The sequence below is a fragment of the Sander vitreus genome, chromosome 5 (genome assembly GCF_031162955.1).
Source record: "Sander vitreus isolate 19-12246 chromosome 5, sanVit1, whole genome shotgun sequence".
Lineage (NCBI taxonomy): Eukaryota > Metazoa > Chordata > Actinopteri > Perciformes > Percidae > Sander > Sander vitreus.
In genome coordinates, this window is record NC_135859.1 from 16,200,588 (window position 1) to 16,216,675 (window position 16,088).

The 16,088-nt window shown below is 41.1% G+C and overlaps 2 protein-coding genes across 2 annotated transcripts; both read right to left on the minus strand.

Annotated features, from left to right (window-relative positions):
• Positions 1-47: 47 nt before the first annotated feature.
• On the minus strand, positions 48-7,115 carry rbm19 (RNA binding motif protein 19). The gene is made up of 24 exons (XM_078250631.1): positions 6,959-7,115; positions 6,693-6,875; positions 6,490-6,603; positions 6,230-6,259; positions 5,796-5,994; positions 5,013-5,278; positions 4,858-4,917; positions 4,664-4,742; positions 4,456-4,527; positions 4,102-4,311; positions 3,878-4,008; positions 3,619-3,746; positions 3,371-3,467; positions 2,727-2,837; positions 2,409-2,609; positions 2,234-2,303; positions 1,961-2,115; positions 1,796-1,856; positions 1,460-1,539; positions 1,310-1,365; positions 923-1,039; positions 705-810; positions 486-606; positions 48-390 (listed from the first exon to the last, which is right to left on the minus strand). Exons 1-24 carry the CDS (start codon positions 6,992-6,994, stop codon positions 308-310), a joined length of 2,766 nt encoding a protein of 921 aa, XP_078106757.1. The 5' UTR covers positions 6,995-7,115; the 3' UTR covers positions 48-307.
• Positions 7,116-12,501: 5,386 nt separating this feature from the next.
• On the minus strand, positions 12,502-15,129 carry LOC144517556 (solute carrier family 2, facilitated glucose transporter member 9-like). Its single transcript, XM_078249639.1, has 5 exons — positions 15,003-15,129; positions 14,725-14,881; positions 13,058-13,133; positions 12,813-12,955; positions 12,502-12,687 (listed from the first exon to the last, which is right to left on the minus strand). The coding sequence occupies exons 1-5, from the start codon at positions 15,065-15,067 to the stop codon at positions 12,502-12,504; spliced, it is 627 nt and encodes a 208-aa protein (XP_078105765.1). The 5' UTR covers positions 15,068-15,129.
• Between the last annotated feature and the right edge of the window lie 959 nt (positions 15,130-16,088).

A 16,088-nucleotide genomic window follows, 5' to 3' on the forward strand; every position in this document is an offset into this window, starting at 1 on the left:
AAAATAAAAGACTCATTATGTCAGTCACACTACAAACACACACATCATGAGGCAAGAAATAAAACTTTATATAAAAACTGACAGTCAAATCATATTGCTTTGAGGCATACTTCTGTACAAAACATGTGTAATGTAAGAAATCCAGAGGTTTTTAAAGTTCCACAAAACTTTGACCAGCTGTTAATTTCATCAAGTGAACTGCTCCTTCTGCACATGCCAATCAGGTCCTTATTTTGTTTCCAAAAACACATGAGCACTGGTCAGAGTTGTGTAGAGGCTTCGACAGAGAAAACAGCGTTCAGGGAACTCAGTTTTCCCCTCCCCCTCCAGTTTCCATCGTCTCCAGAATTCCCTCCATAACTTCTGCCTTTCGCTTCTTTTTGGTGGCCACTGTAACAGAGGATAAATAACATGGAAGAAAGAAATTAATAAACAGCATAGATGCTTTCACTTCTGCATGTTGTTCCAAAAGTTTGTGGATTTACCATGAAAATGTTCGGCTGTTTTCCGTCTCAATGTCTCTACCGTTTCCTCAGCATCAGCCCACTCCAGCACAAGGCGTCTTCCGTACAGATGGGTGCTGTGGCACAATGCAGTAAATGCTTTCTATAGAGAAAACAGGGGCATAGTAATTATGATAATGTAGCACTAGAGGACAATAGATTTTCTAAATACATGTTTGAAAGCTTAAATAGCACACAAACCTTAGCGTCCTGTTTGGTGAGGAAGTCAATAAAGCCAAAACCCCTATGATTCCCTGAACCAGCTGCTTTCTTTGGGAGACGGACTGTCTTCAGCTCTCCAAATGTACTGAAAGGACAGAAGGAATAAATCGTAGTATTATTAAATGATCTTACTCCAAACTTTCTCCATACAAGGTATGAATACAAAACTGTTGTTTGTGTGTGTATGTGAAGGCTACCAGAAGAGTTCCCTAATTTCCCTGACAGTGGCCTGGAAGGGGACGTTCCGCACAAGGATCTTGGATCCTGTCTGTTTCTTCTCGTCTTGCCTCTTCTTGCGTGAAACCTCAGTAGTCCTGCACACAGTGGAAAAGGACTGAGTAAGTAGTGACAACAGAAGTGAGGTTCACATGCCAAACTGCAAGCTAAATTCTGCCCCACAATCCCAGTCAACATTTGAAAGAATACACATTTACAAATAAGTGATATTCCCATTCAAAGTTCACACTGTCCTGGTTTATTACTTAACATTTTACTTTTAATACACTTGTAATTTTAAAATATCTTAATATAGATGTGAAATTCTAGACACTTCTTTGTAAACCTAATTCCGGTGCACTTCTTACCTTGTGGCTCTCTCAGAAATCTTCAGCTCTAGCTGGTGTTCATCCACAGTACAGTGCTGGTGGAGGGTTGAGACAAAGAAAACACTTTAGCCAAGGACCAGGATGTAGAGAAAGGCTGTGAGAGTTTTAACAAGAAAATGCGGATGGTACCTGTAGTTGCCTCAGGGCTTTCTGCGCTGCCTCTGCTGTCTGATACTGAACAAAACCGTAGCCCATGGACAACATCACGCCTGGAAATCAAACCGACATTGTCAGGTGGTTTTTAACTATATATATGTATCATATATATGTAGAGAGAGAGAGAGAGAGAGAGTTTACAAACTGCTCTTGCAAAACTCGAGAAAGCAGATATTCTAGCCCATGAGTTCAAATATGTCATATGTAACCTTGGTAAATCTATAAATCAATGCTTCAAAACCAGGGTATACACTGTTATGTCATGTTAAATTTATGTATGTGAAAGATCCTACTTTTAATGTTTAGTACCTGTTTTATCTTTCTTCTTTGAGATGCTGCAGGACGTGATCTTGCCACATTTGGAGAATGTCTGCAACAAATGAAAAACAAAATAAAAAAAATATAATGCTATGATTAAACCCGTATTCAGTATTACGAAACGTAACTAAGGGTTAAATTTATGATTTGACCCACCTCCTGTAGTTTCTCCTCTGTTGTGCTGAAATTTAGATTTTTAATGAAAAGTGTTGAACCAGGAGCAGATTCCTCCTCCTCGTCGTCGTCGTCCTCCTCCTCCTCCTCTTTTTCATCTTTCTTCTCCTCTTTCATTGCCTCATCTTTTTCTAAAACTTGGTGGACAGATCAAAGATATTTCAGTTATTCAAATTAGTACTTACAAATTAGTACTACAATTGTTTCGTATTATTATAGTACTGTATGTTTATGAGTGTGTTAAAGGGATCTAACCTGGTTCTGGTTTGGCTGCCACAAACACCCCCACAGGTGCCCACTCCAAATACAGTGGGATGTGGCGGAACTACGGTTTTCAGAGATACAGTCAGTACAGTAAACGCTTTTAAGGTGCCTGAAACATATGCTGCATGTGCAGGTTTTGCTGGTATGAAGCTATACACACACACACCTTGCTGTAGGCCAGCCGGGTGAATGCTCGTTTCGCCTCCGTTGGCTCTAGGAACTCGATGATGGCGGTGAGGCCTGAGGGCGGCAGCAGCACTCGGCCCAAAGAGCCATGAGGTGAGAAAAGCTCCTCTAACTCTGATGCCGTCACCTCAGCTGGAAGGTTTTTCACCAGGATCACAGTTGTACTCCTCGCTGCTGCAGCCTGTACACCAGGGGAGAGGACACACGCAGGAAACAATCTTAACCAAGGATCGCGGGCAAGGTAAATTGTTTAAAGACAATTTAGCAACAATTAAATTGGAGTTTGTGTTAAGCATACCTGACTAAAGGAATCCAGACTGACACCATTGTCTAGTAGAAACTGCCGAGTCTCCTGAACAATCTGCGTCTCTCCCAGAGCCATCCTCACTGCAAGACTTCCCTTTGACTCCTGCAGAGGAAGGCAAGGACCAGAGAAGTACAAATACACTTTAAATGTGCACATGATGATCACATGTTGATGTAGCTGCAACAGATTAAAAAGTAAACATTCACACAGACAACTGCCCTCTCATTCTTTTGAATGGGAAAGCTGTGTGAAAACATGAAAAAATTAGACATCATTCAGCAAGGTCCTACTTTGGCCAATCCAATATATGCAAGCATGCATTCCTTGTAGATTCTTTACCAGGATAAGAAAAAACATGTCAGCAATGATGAGCAGTAAAATCCTTTCCCTTAATATTGTAAATCCCTAGGCAGTGTGTGGGCATCTGAAAATGCCTTCAAACTTAAGGATCTGTTACTCAAACTGGACTAAGTGGACTTGGAGCGTACTTCATCCTCTCACTGGTACCCTTACGCTTTTCCCATGCATTGTTTTAATTCAGGAATGTATTCGGCCTGAGCACCCACTAAAGGCGGAGTTGAGGATCATGTTATTGGGAGCATTCATGTAGAAGAAGAGGATGCAGCGTTACTCACATGGTCCAGGACTTTGCTTTTTGTGGTGTTGTATTTTTCAGCAATGGCATCTGCCACTGCACTTGTGCCCAGAAACAGGGTGTTCCAGTTGTGGGAGCTAGAAGGAAACATTAAATTCATAAGAGGGATGAGCAACGGTTTATGTAATTGATCAGACACTGGTCGATTACTAAAAATAAATTAAAATAAAAACGAGTAAATTCAGAGAAACCACAAACACAGAAGCATAGGGTTAAAGTGATATTTACCTAGAACTTGAAGCTTTATTTTGGGCATCTTTTTGCCGCTTGTAAGACGAAGAGCCAGGACCACCAGCATCTGCAGAGTCGTTTTTTTCTTTCTTCAATGTGGAGGGAAGCAGGTGAAGCATCCTGCCCTAAAAGCACAAGAGGATGAATGTTTCTTATCAGCATCATGTGAAAATGAAATTGTACTACTAAATCCAGAAGCCATTACAGGTCATGTGGTGTAAAGAGGTATCTCAAAGACCAGTTGCAGATCAAATACCTGAAATATATGTCCGTCCAGCTGAGCCAGAGCAGTCACAGCATTCTCTGGTATCATGTACGTTACGAAAGCGAATCCTTTCGGCTTCTTGGTTAGATTGTCAATAGGGAAGAGCATCTCAGATAAAGGACCTGTAAAGGTTGTAAAATTATTATCACTCAGATAAGAGTGAACAGACGCGTGGACCTGGATGTGTATGAAAGTTGTTGCTTTTTTAAATTCACCGTGTTTAGCAAATAGCTCTTTGATCTCTTCCTCGGAGCAGGTGTAAGGAAGATTCCTGATGAAGAGTCGACCTGACTCTGCAACATCTTCCTCCTCCTCATCCTCCTTCAGCTTCCTGGTGAAGTTTCTGTCAATTTCTTTGTCCTTTCTGTCTCTCTTGCCCTTACCTCCAGAGGTATCCACACGGAAGACCTCAATGTAACGCCCACCTGAAAACACAGAGAGGAGGTAGCTATGTCACAGGCAGCCAGGAACAGTCTTCAAATACACGGGGGGGGAGGGAGGTTGGTAATAATTTAACATATAATCTAAAATGATGCACAAACATGAGAATAGGACATAATATTTCTTACCTATGTAGTCTTTATTCTTCTTCAAGGCCTTTTCCACCTCTTCAACAGAGTGCAAATCCACATATACATAACCTGAAACACACAAACAGTCAACATAGACACATACAGGCATACTATCATACCCACCAGATATGTGGCATACAGGATTGTATACCTAAAAATATTGTCAGCGTACATTATGCTAAGAAGGCGGCTTTCAATAACACACCTGTTCTATCTCCACTCTCATTCTTCCCAATCCTGATTGCTGCAGGCTTCAGCGGCGTCATGAACTCTCGGATTTGTTGCTATTGACATAACACATAAAAAAAATGTGTTTGTGTCATAGATGCAGACACTGAAATATATAATGTGGAATATCTTCACTGCGTCCCTGAAACCAGGAAGCTCTTATTCACTCACCTCTTTCACACTGAAAGGGGCTCCTCTCAGCTTCACTGTGAACTCTGTCGTTGGTTCCATCTGCAACAAACATTTGTGGGTGTGTAAACCAGAAAACAAATACTGTGCTGTATTGAACAGTAATGTTTAACGTGTAGATTTGTTTAAATAGTCACCTCTTGTTTGGTAGTTTTCTTCGCTTTGCTATGCTTCTTATCCTCAGAGGCAACTGAGGTTTTGGTCTTTGACATGTTTTCTCTGTCACCACTCTCATATGCGCTGTCTGTGTGCTGCATAGGACCACAATCCTCGTCTTCATCATCACCCCCTTCACCATCATCCTTCTCTCCACTCTCCTCCATGGTGTCGTCTGTCTGTGCCACCTTAGAGCGCAGGTACTCCATATCTGATAAGCCAGACTTCAGTGCTTCTTTAGTGGCACCTGGAACCAACAACAAAATGTAGACCAGTCAATCATGCACAGCCTTTTTTCCTTTCTTTGCTTTTTCATCCATAGTGTATATTTCTATGCTTACGATGTGAAGCATTTGTAACATAGTAATACATGTATTTATTGCTTGTCATTTGGAACACTGTAACCAGTTCCCCACACTTTCCTTAATCTGTCACTACCTCATTCATATACACTATGTTTGTATTTATTTCACTATGTATATTAAGGACGTTTAATTTCATATTATACCCATCAATTGTGTTCCAGGTTTAGTGCTAGAAAGTTGCCCTAAAATGCCAGAAAAGAATATTGGGAAGTATATAGAAACAGATTGAGCAAACACATGATGGATAACTGACAGATAGTGTAACTGGTTTATGGTAAATGTATACATTAACTTATTTTTTCTACAACACAGTGTAAATCCAGACGTCAGAGGATGCAGACCCTAAGCTGGGACACACCTTTCATCTACCTACACTGAGACGGGACCACCATTACCAACCTTCATCTTCCTCATCCTCTGACTGGTCTGAATCAAAGTTGAGGTAGTCATCTGAAGCAAGGTTCTTCTTGCCCTGAGCCTTTGCCTGTCCACTGTCAGGATCAGTTGTTTGCTGCACAGTGTCATTCGCCCAGGTCGGTGCTTGGCTTCGATTCTGATGTACTGACAGAAACTCCTTGAATCCCTGGTCCTCTTCCAGCTGAGACGCACACGCCAAGTGGACGTGCAATGATTAAAATGTCACATCAAGAAAAAATGAAAATAATATAACACTTTCTGTTATACAACACTTGTGCAAATTGTGGTTGGTACCAAAGAAGTATTGACGTTTGATAAGCAGCGTGAAGTTGGCTCCATCTTATCCACATTCAGATCTTATATAATTAATATTTAACAGCAGACAAACATAGTTGCTGACTGACACATTTACTCACATTTCCAAGTGTGCTGTCGGTTTCCTTTTTCTGGAGACAGAAACAAAAAACATTTTATAGTATTGACAGTGCTGCAGAACTTAACTACATCATTTTTGACTAAGAAAATTGCACTGTGGCTATCCAGATAGTAACATATGAATGATTTAAGTAGGATAAAGTTGGTCATTGCAGATGTAAATGTGAAATTGTTATTGTTTCTTTCTGATGATAATGACTTTCATGTAAATTCTCCCAAGTCATTTTGTGTCTGCAGGTACCTTTTTGCTGTCTGAGTCAGCAGGAGTGGAAGGTTTGTCCGGGCCTGAGCTCTGGGTATGTTTGCTCCAGGCTTTTGCCTTAGTGGGGTCTCCAAAGGCCTTACACATCTCCACCTGGAATACATGACAACCATGGGGCTCACATCCGGAAAAGCAACAATAATGTCAATAACACGCTTGTTTAAGCGTGACTGAAGCCATACCGTCACTCTGGATGTGTCCACGAAGCTCTTGTTGAAATGTTTCAGAGCTTTGTTTGCATCTTCCTCCACTTTAAAACCCACAAAGCCGAACTTGCGGAATTTGCCGTCCTTGGTAAACTTCAGAGAGCAGTCTGTAACGGTGCCAAAGGCAGCAAACATCGACCTGAACCTCTCCTCCTTCATCTGCACACAATATACAGTCAGGTTAAATCTACAGGTGGACTGAAACGAAACAAAATGTGCTGAAATCCGGGCGGGTTACTTACCCCATTAGGTAGGTTTTTAACAATGAGTCTCGACATAGTTGTAGTAGTTGTAAGTACACTAATACAGCATAAGCTTTTTTTTTTTTTTTAAATATGTCAACAAACGAGCATGGAATCTCCTCTAGGACGCCATGTTGAGTGGGAGGAGCCTTTTTCTTCTACTTCGCTGTCTTCAAAGATAGGCACATTACCTACGTCAATGCACATTACGCCATCTGCTGGACTGCAGTGTGCAGGACATAACATCCGCATCAAAGTAGCCTAAGTTCCGTCTGCTAAACCGGTTTCTTTTTAGTTGGTAATTAAATGACTGTATATTGTCCTTGATCAGTGGTGAATGTAAAAGTGCATTAAAATTACATATATTATAGCTCTACATTTGAGGTAGGCTTGTGCTTTACTTGAGCATTTTCATTCCGTGATAACCATTGTGCTAATAGTAAAAGGATATTTTTTTTATGTTTTCTCTTTTTTTTTTAACCTTTATTTATACAGGTAATCATTCAGACACGCTCATTCTCAAAAGAGACCGGTTTGGGATAATACACAACATCAGTTACAGACAGACAAACAGATTACAAAAGTATTACCAAGATTTACAAAATAGTACATACATACATGCGTCAGTAAAATAGTAATATAATATATACTGTATAGCATTTACAGGGGCCAGGGACTTTTGATACTATACATTTTGCTAGTGATACAGAAGTACTTTGACTTAATTGATGATTCAAAGCACAACTTTTATTTGTAATAGATTATTTTTATGTTGCTGTAGGCTGTTGCTAGTTTTTCTTTAGTAAATGATCTCACCATTGTGGTTTAATCTGGCCGTGTATGGTTGATGCTCCTGACTGAGACAACAACTTGCAGCATACAAGTCTGTAACATATTGGTAGAAACCTGGCTGTGTAACTTTTGCTGTCATTTATGTTAGGACATAAATGAGAATACTATAATGGGCCACTAAGGCTAAATATAGCCTGTTTAAGTTTAATGCACCAGTCCACTCAGTTAATTTTGCTCATCACAAAGCATACATTTCCTTAAAATAGGGATTTTCTTGTGTCTGAAAGAAATAAATCTATTTGGATCCCACTTTCCTCTTGGCTACCATGCTTCACTTTAATCCTATTATAAGAGTTGGGACTCTTGCCTGCTTGTACAGTATATTCTCTAGCAGTTTTACTTTCACTCATACAGATAATTAAAAAAAGAGCATGGTGCTATTGAAACAGGCAACAATGACAGAGTGGACTACATTTATGCTGTTGTGGTAGTATTAGGATATTGCAGTTAAGTTTGTGTCAAACTTCTTTAACTTTTGTTGGTTGCTGCATGTCTTTATACTGAAATAGTTACTGTTAGGATGCCATGAGCTATTTTACAGTAAACATGTAACTTATTAACTGTACTCTCCAAAAGTGACATTAGTTCTTTTACTTGAGCATTGTTTCATACATATAATATTTTGGCTGTTTGAGTAATACTCAGGGTAAGTATCAATACTTCTAATAATCTTCCTGCCCCTGTAATTACATGCATGATAAACACTCAGTGAATCCTTTGTTCTTCAGGTCACACGCCACACTGAAAGGTCAGAAAACTGAAATATCAGGCAGCCTAAATGGCATAAAATGTTAACTTTGAGGTTGTTCACACTGATTAGGAAACTTTTTTCATAATTTGATCATTATTGAAAAGTCTCAATACAGAGTTATACAAACCAACAATGATCATACCAAAATATTACACATCAAGGTAATTTTTAATGTATGAGGCTATATTTGTAATTGAACTGAAAAGATGTAATTATGACTACTTTGTAGGCCTACATCTCTGAAGTTTAAGCAAGGTACCATCATTTACAGTATTTCCATAGTGATCTATTTTGTTGTGCATGTGTGGACTATAAATCCTCCTGTTAGTTATTAATCGTTGTGACATAAATATTGTGAGACATAAAAAAATGCTTTAACTGCTCAACCCTTAAAGGGGTGATAGAATGCAAAACCGAGTTTACCTTGTCATAGTTGAATAACGACAGTCCAGTGAGTAAAATAGGCATACATAGTACCTCAAAGTCCCATTGACATCCCTTTCCTATGCAAATCTCACAATTTGAAACTGCTGCTGAAAATGGGTGAATCTCAACAAAGCTCATAGTTGACGTCAACTCCTCAACTCTTACCTTATTTGGCTCTAGTCTCTACCTTTGTCACGCCCCAAAATTTACATACACCACTGACCTGAGATTAGTTAGTCTTCTTAATCTAGGTCGTGCAGATCTCAGAAATTGTATACATTGTTCACCTCCTATTTCATTACTAAATTCACTTCTGAGACTTTTTTATGCAAGAAATCAACTATGTAGAGCTCAAATATGGGCCGTTTTACGAAAATTGATGGCTAATTGCAAATTTGGTATGACTGTGTCAGACTTGAGAAGCTCCACAATCTGCTGTGACATGCCGGCGGCTGCTTGCCGGGTTTGCTGCCTTTCCGGCCTGCCTCTCCACCTTCACAGACCCGCTATATGAGCTGGAGCATTGTCAGGATCTCACACACAAGCTGCACTGTGTACTTTAGAAAGAAGAAAGTTTGGAAGTTTTTCAAGGATATTGAAAATGAACCACGGCCGTAAATGCAGCGTTCCAGGCTGTACAACGAAATACTGGCCCAGAGAAAAGTGTTTAGAACGAGTAGATATCGGACAATGGAGCGTGAGTTGTGGATCTAACGCAGCTTCACTCTCTGCTAAATGTCCCCGCACTGAGACACTGAACTAGCTACAGGGTGAGTTGTGATTCCTTGTCTGGAAGTGGAGTTTTTTTATGTCCCATGGGTAACGTTACAACAACACTAGTTGTAATGAAAGTGTCGAAACTTTGCACTGGTGTGTGTGTGTGCGCGACACACTGGAGGATGAAACTGTGTATATGGTGCTTTGTATAGTAACATTAGTTGATGAGTTTATGTGTTGGAGCAGAAATGAAGTTTGAAGCCAGCTGGAGATATTTTCTCTCAGCTGTTTTGCTGCAGCCACTGCTCGCGCCCGGACATGTCCGGGCATATCTGTCTGTACTTTAGGTAACAGACAGTGTGTCTGTGTGTGGGTGTGCGTGTGTGTGTGTGTGTGTGTGTGTGTGTGTGTGTGCGTGTGCATGCATGCGTGCGTGTATGTATGTGTGTGTGTGTGTGTGTTTTGCGGGGCAGCTCCATGTCTGTGTGTGTGCAACCAATCAGCGCGCAGCTCATCTAAAATATTCATGAGCATACCATATTTGGAAGAAAAGCTGTCGTTCCAAATACAGACATTCCACAGGGATGCATGACCCATAGAATAAAACCTGGGACATTTTCAGCCCAACCAATTGTGGTAGATTGCAGGGAGAGGTGAGGGGAGTGGTAATTGAAGGAAGGTATCTTGCGGCCACCCCCGAGCCTTATATGGACTTCCTCTTCCAACAAGGAGAGGCTGGGATCAATTGAGTGATTAGGTTTTGGAGGGAAAAGGGAAGCAGGTTTTAAACTGGGAACAAAGAGCGAACTACAGGAGAAAGGAGAAGGACTGAGTGAGACTGAGTGGTGGAAAGTAGTGAGAACGACCCGAATTATGAAGGATCTCTGCAAACTAATGAAGATAACCCAGTTACTTACCTCAGTGTATCACCCACAGACAGACGGTTTGATAGAGAGATTTAATCGAACGCTGAAGCAGATGCTAAAGAAGGTAATGGAGGCGGACTGAAGGAATTGGGACCAGCTACTACCTTACCTGATGTTCTCGATCCGGGAAGTGCCCCAAGCCCCCACAGGGTTCTCTCCCTTTGAACTCCTGTATGGGAGACGACCCAGAGGACTGCTGGACGTGGCGAAAGAGGCTTTGGAACAGCAATCATCGCCCCATCGAACCATGGTGGAACACGTGGAAGACATGAGAGACTGTATGGCAGCCCCTGGTACAGGAACATATGCGGGAGGCCCAGGAGGCCCAATCTCGGGTGTACAACAGAGGAGCAGAACCAAGAGACTTCCAGCCAGGAGACAAAGTGTTGGTATTGATCCCCACCTCAGAATGTAAGTGTTTGGCTAGATGGAATGGACTGTATGAAGTGCTTGAAAAGATGGGTGATGTTAGCTATAAGGTCAGACAGCCGGGACGTAGACATTTGACTAAAATATACCATGTGAATTTGTTGAAGAAATGGAATGCCCGTGATGTACTCTATTCTTTTGCCCCAAAGAAGGCTACAGCCAAGACCAAGCCAGCAGCAGTGCCAATGAGAGATCAGTTGAGCTCAGCACAGAGGCAAGAGCTAATGGAGTTGGTCGACCGGAGCCGGGATGTGTTCTCCAGTGAACCAGGACACACTGATCTGGTAGAGCACAACATAATCACTGAACCATATACCAGAAGCAAGAAGAGAGGCTGTCAGGACCGAGGTGAAAATGATGTTGGAAGGGGATATCATCGAAGAGTCAAACAGTGAGTAGTGTAGCCACATAGTGTTGGTGCCGAAACCAGATGGCGCGACTTGTTTCTGTAATGACTTTAGAAAGGTTAATGAAATCTCAAAATTTGACGCCTACCCCATGCCCCGAATTGACAAACAAATTGAGAGGCTAGGGACCGCCCGCTTTTTCAGCACGCTTGACCTCACAAAGGCTATTGGCAGGTGCCTTTAGCTCTCGCGGCACGGGAGAAGACGGCGTTTGCCACCCCTGACGGGCTTTTCCACTACAAGAAACTGCCCTTTGAGTTACATGGGGCCCCATCAGGAGTATGCGGCGGCATGGAAGTGAGTGGGAGACCCATCTGCACCAGGTGAGCTCACAGCTAACCCCACAAAATCTGCGAGAGGCTGAGTACCTGGGTTACACGATCGGGAGGGGGTGTGTCAAACCCCAGGTGAAGAAAGTGGAGGCGATTCGGGACTGGCCCCACCCCCTCACGGAGTGGTAATTAAAGGAAGGTATCTTGTGGTCCGTTGGCTCCACCTCCAAGCCTTATATGGACTTCCTCTTCCAACAAGGAGAGGCTGGGATCAATTGAGTGATTAGGTTTTGGAGGGAAAAGGGAAGCAGGTTTTAAACTAGGAACAAAGAGAACCACAGGAGAAAGGAGAAGGACTGAGTGAGACAGAGTGGTGGAAAGTAGTGAGAAGAATACTGAACTAAACTGTGTGACTAATTAGTGTGACCTGGACTGGCTGATTACCCCCCTGTGTACCGAACTGTTTTGGATGAGGACCCGTTTGTGGATTACCTGTGGATTACCTGTGGATAGAAGACGATGAGAATGGATTGTGGACAGTGAAGTAGTGTTGAAGATCACCTTCTACGCTGTAAATTATCCATCATAAACTTTCCAACTGTGTTCAACTGTACTCCTGGTGCCGGCTTTTGTTATTGAACTGGTGACGTGGAAACCCACACCCCTGGGCTTGCCACACAATGTTACATACCCTATTAGGAGACCTTAAGGAACAGTGTGAAATACCCTATATAATCATTCTATCACCCCTTTAAGTAATATTTCATATAGAAGTTGATAACAGTGTGGTCCCTGCTTCATCAGGACTGCAGGCCTTTCTGGACTGGAACTCATTCTGGATTTCCATGAAAGTTTTGTTTTTGGTTTCAGGAACAAAAAAGAAAATGTATATCGCCATTAAGGAGCAGATGGCCAGGAACACCAGGAAACAGTATTGCTGCAGCCCGATCTGTGCAAATAAAACAGAATAAAACACAAGTGAGTCCAAATCTCTCAAACATCCAAGCTTTTAAGTTTTGTTTCCAAATTTTTAATTAATTTAAAAAAAAAATGTTTTTAAAAATGAAGATCTACTTTCTGGACCCCTACCACAATAAAAGGGAAGACCAGGCCGATAAAGAAGAAGCTCAACCAGTTCAATGATCCTGCGATTATATACGCTGCAGGGCGTGCCGTTTGTGTGAATAGCTCAGTGGTCAAGATGTTTGTCACGCCACCTTCACAGAACCAATAAACAACAAAATAAATCACATTAGTTATAACTGCTATGCAACAGCAGCTGCTAAGAAAATACTCCAAAGGATGAAAAAGTTAGTTACCTGGTCCTAAGCCAAAACTCAGGATAAAAGCAAATACACACACCATGCTCACGTATGGAAATACTGGGCTGGCATCCTGAGAGAGAGAGAGAGAGAAAATCCCACAAAAAAAATGTTAGCACAAATTAGAAGTCTTAGCAATGATCAAATGTGAGACATTGCATAAAACAATGGTTTAAATACTGTATCTTATTTTTTTACAATGACGTTAGTCACCTGGAAAGAGAGCGTCAGCGTGAATAAAATGCAGCAGATACTTATCAGTGTGTATTAGGGGTGGAACGGTACACAGAAGTCACAGTTTGGTTCATACCTCGGTTCAGACATCACGGTTCGGTTCAATGCAATGGAAGGAAAAGCATAACAAAAATGCAGAAGGCAAATTGTTTTTTTTATTGTGCATGTCTCAGCCTGTACCACCTCGTGTCATACAGTATATCCCCTGAGCTAGCTGCAACAGCCTTTAGTGTGTAAAGTAAGATGTAAACAGTAAACAAAGAGTACCCCACATCATCTCCAGACTCCATTTGTAACTTGTAAACAAAATTAGTTAATTAATAATAATTAATTAATTAATTTGCACGCAAGTTTTATTTATTTTTATACCGTGTATTCTCCGTGTAGATTCATGTACCGAACCGAGACGCCCGTACCGTTTTGGTTCAATACGAATACATGTACCGTTCCACCCCTAGTGTGTATCCTCCCGTAATGAGCACTTTCCTTCCCAGACGGTCAGTGAGCATACCCTGTGAGACACACAGCATGTCACAAGACTAAAGAGACTCTCCAGGCTTTCTCAGAATTTAACTTCGACCTTTTATGGGATATTGTCAGTTTTGTTCTGTCAAATTCTGTTTTACATTGTATGCCCTGTTTTACTAATTTTATTCATACCTTGCCGCTGTGTTTTATGTTTTTTGTTTCCTTTTACCACATGTACAGTATTATGTCATGTTCTTGTTCCGTTTGTATTCTTAGATAAGACAATTTTCCACTTTGGTGTTCTGTTTTATACGGAGCCCCAGACATGACATCCGAAAAAAAAAGTTGTGGCCTTGAAATGCTAATTTGTGGCCACAATATACTAATTTGTGGCCACGAAATACTAATTTGTGGCCTCGAAATGGTAATGTGTGGCCACAACATAGTATTTTGGCGATATTCGTGGTTTGTTATTGCTTCCTAAGGAGTAAACCGCTGGTGACCATATTAACCACCTCAGGCATAGTAACATGTTTATCTGAAAGTAAATAAAATATCTTAAGGTACATTTTATCTGAAATGTTTCTAAACATGTATTTCTTTGTGATTGCATGCACAAGCTACATTTGTAATAACCTCCTAAAACCTTACACTAGACCTACATTTAAAACTTAAAATAATCATATTCTACTGTAAAGAAAATAAATAACTAAATAGTTAATGGACCAGCACATTGGGTAAATTGTCAGAATATGTGATCCCACTGTAACTGCTTAATAAAGGAGTTAAACTTCAAAATATTGTTTGGGGTAGTTATGTCATCCCTTCACACTAATCTAGACATATGATTTCTTATTTGGAGTCATCACAGAGCCACTACAAAAGAGGTCACCATGTCTGACAAGTAGCAGCCGTCAGAATATGTGACCCCACTGTAACTGCTACTGTACTTATATGGAGACCTCTGAGGTACTGCCTCTGCGATGACTATAAATAAGAAAACGTGTCCGGTAGTGCGGGTTCTCTGGGAACCAGGGCAGGATCAGGAGCTGCAGGAATGCTGGGATACATGTGGTGGAGAGCAGGATGGGCCAGTGCTCTTCTTTGCCCAGGAGCTCTCTGTGAAATCACAGACATGTCTAAACAAAATCACAATATAGCAATTCAATCTTGCAAACACAGATGCTGTGGAAAGGTTAATATTTTGTGTGAAAATCAAATATGCCTAGAGTTAACTTACTTAAGGCCAATCACTTGTCCAGTCAAGATCCCAACAGTGATGAAAATAGAAGTTCCCATTCCCATGGCACCACGAAATGCAGTTGGAGCTATTTCACCCAAATACTGAGGTTGAACACAAAGGTCAATGCCTGTGAAAATAAAACATGATTAAAGCCGCATTTCAGAAGTTTTACATGGAACGTTCACAGTGGCGGTTCTACATTGAATTACACCCAGGGCGAGACGCCCTTCGATTTGGATTTGTGCAATTGTTCCCCACACGGTGAAATGATAGATAATACAGTAGAAAACTGCTTCGAGGATTGTTTTTTAAGTGCTTGTGCCGCCCCCCATGTTTCATGGAAAAAATGCAGCCCCGGGCGGCTGCCTGCTTTGCCTGTGCCAAACTGTACTAAATGTACTGTAACTGTACAAAATGTACTGAACATTCAAACTATAAGGAGCTGCCTTGGCCAAAATGGAATACTTCACTTGCACATACATATAACGGTACTAGGTTCTATGACACCTCCTTTTTAAACACACATACATACTCACATTCATATACCTCATACTCATACATTCTGACATTATGCATGCATGTATGTACGTGCATGCGTATGTATGTATGTATGTATGTATGTATATAGTACTTAGTACCGGTGTACACAGTATGTATGTTAAGTATTACATTTTGGCCTAGATAGCTTCTTATATTCAAACCAAATATCTATCGAGATTATTACACATATAATACAATAATGTATTTCACTGGTATGTACACTCTGGATTATTTACCTGCATATATTCCAATGAGAAGACATCCAATGATGAGTAATTCAAATAATCCTGTAGGGTAACTTAGACCCATTAGCAGAGCAGCCATTAATGCAAATATATTATTGGCCAACAGCGTCCCTTTCCTGGAAAAGTAACATTATATTACGGCTTTATAACTGAAATACAATTGGCTATGGAGAATAGGGTCATTTTACCAAAATATGCCATATCATCTTTCTGTATACCTCCCCAGCTTCACAGACAATGTCCCACCGACTGTCACTCCTAGAAGTCCTCCTATGGTGAATATAGACACAATAGTGGA

Bases quoted from the DNA above. Each gene is read 5' to 3' on its own strand.
- LOC144517556 (XM_078249639.1), bottom strand. From the start codon at position 15,067: ATGGGAATGGGAACTTCTATTTTCATCACTGTTGGGATCTTGACTGGA. The intron at 13,134-14,724 runs GTCTCCATATAA...TCTCTCTCTCAG, and splicing joins GCAGAGGCAGTACCTCAGAG to GATGCCAGCCCAGTATTTCC. The intron at 12,688-12,812 runs GTAGATCTTCAT...TTATTTGCACAG, and splicing joins TTGTGGTAGGGGTCCAGAAA to ATCGGGCTGCAGCAATACTG.
- rbm19 (XM_078250631.1), bottom strand. From the start codon at position 6,994: ATGTCGAGACTCATTGTTAAAAACCTACCTAATGGG. The intron at 4,743-4,857 runs GTGAGTGAATAA...TTATGTCAATAG, and splicing joins CCCCTTTCAGTGTGAAAGAG to CAACAAATCCGAGAGTTCAT. The intron at 3,468-3,618 runs GTAAATATCACT...GTTTCCTTCTAG, and splicing joins AATAAAGCTTCAAGTTCTAG to CTCCCACAACTGGAACACCC.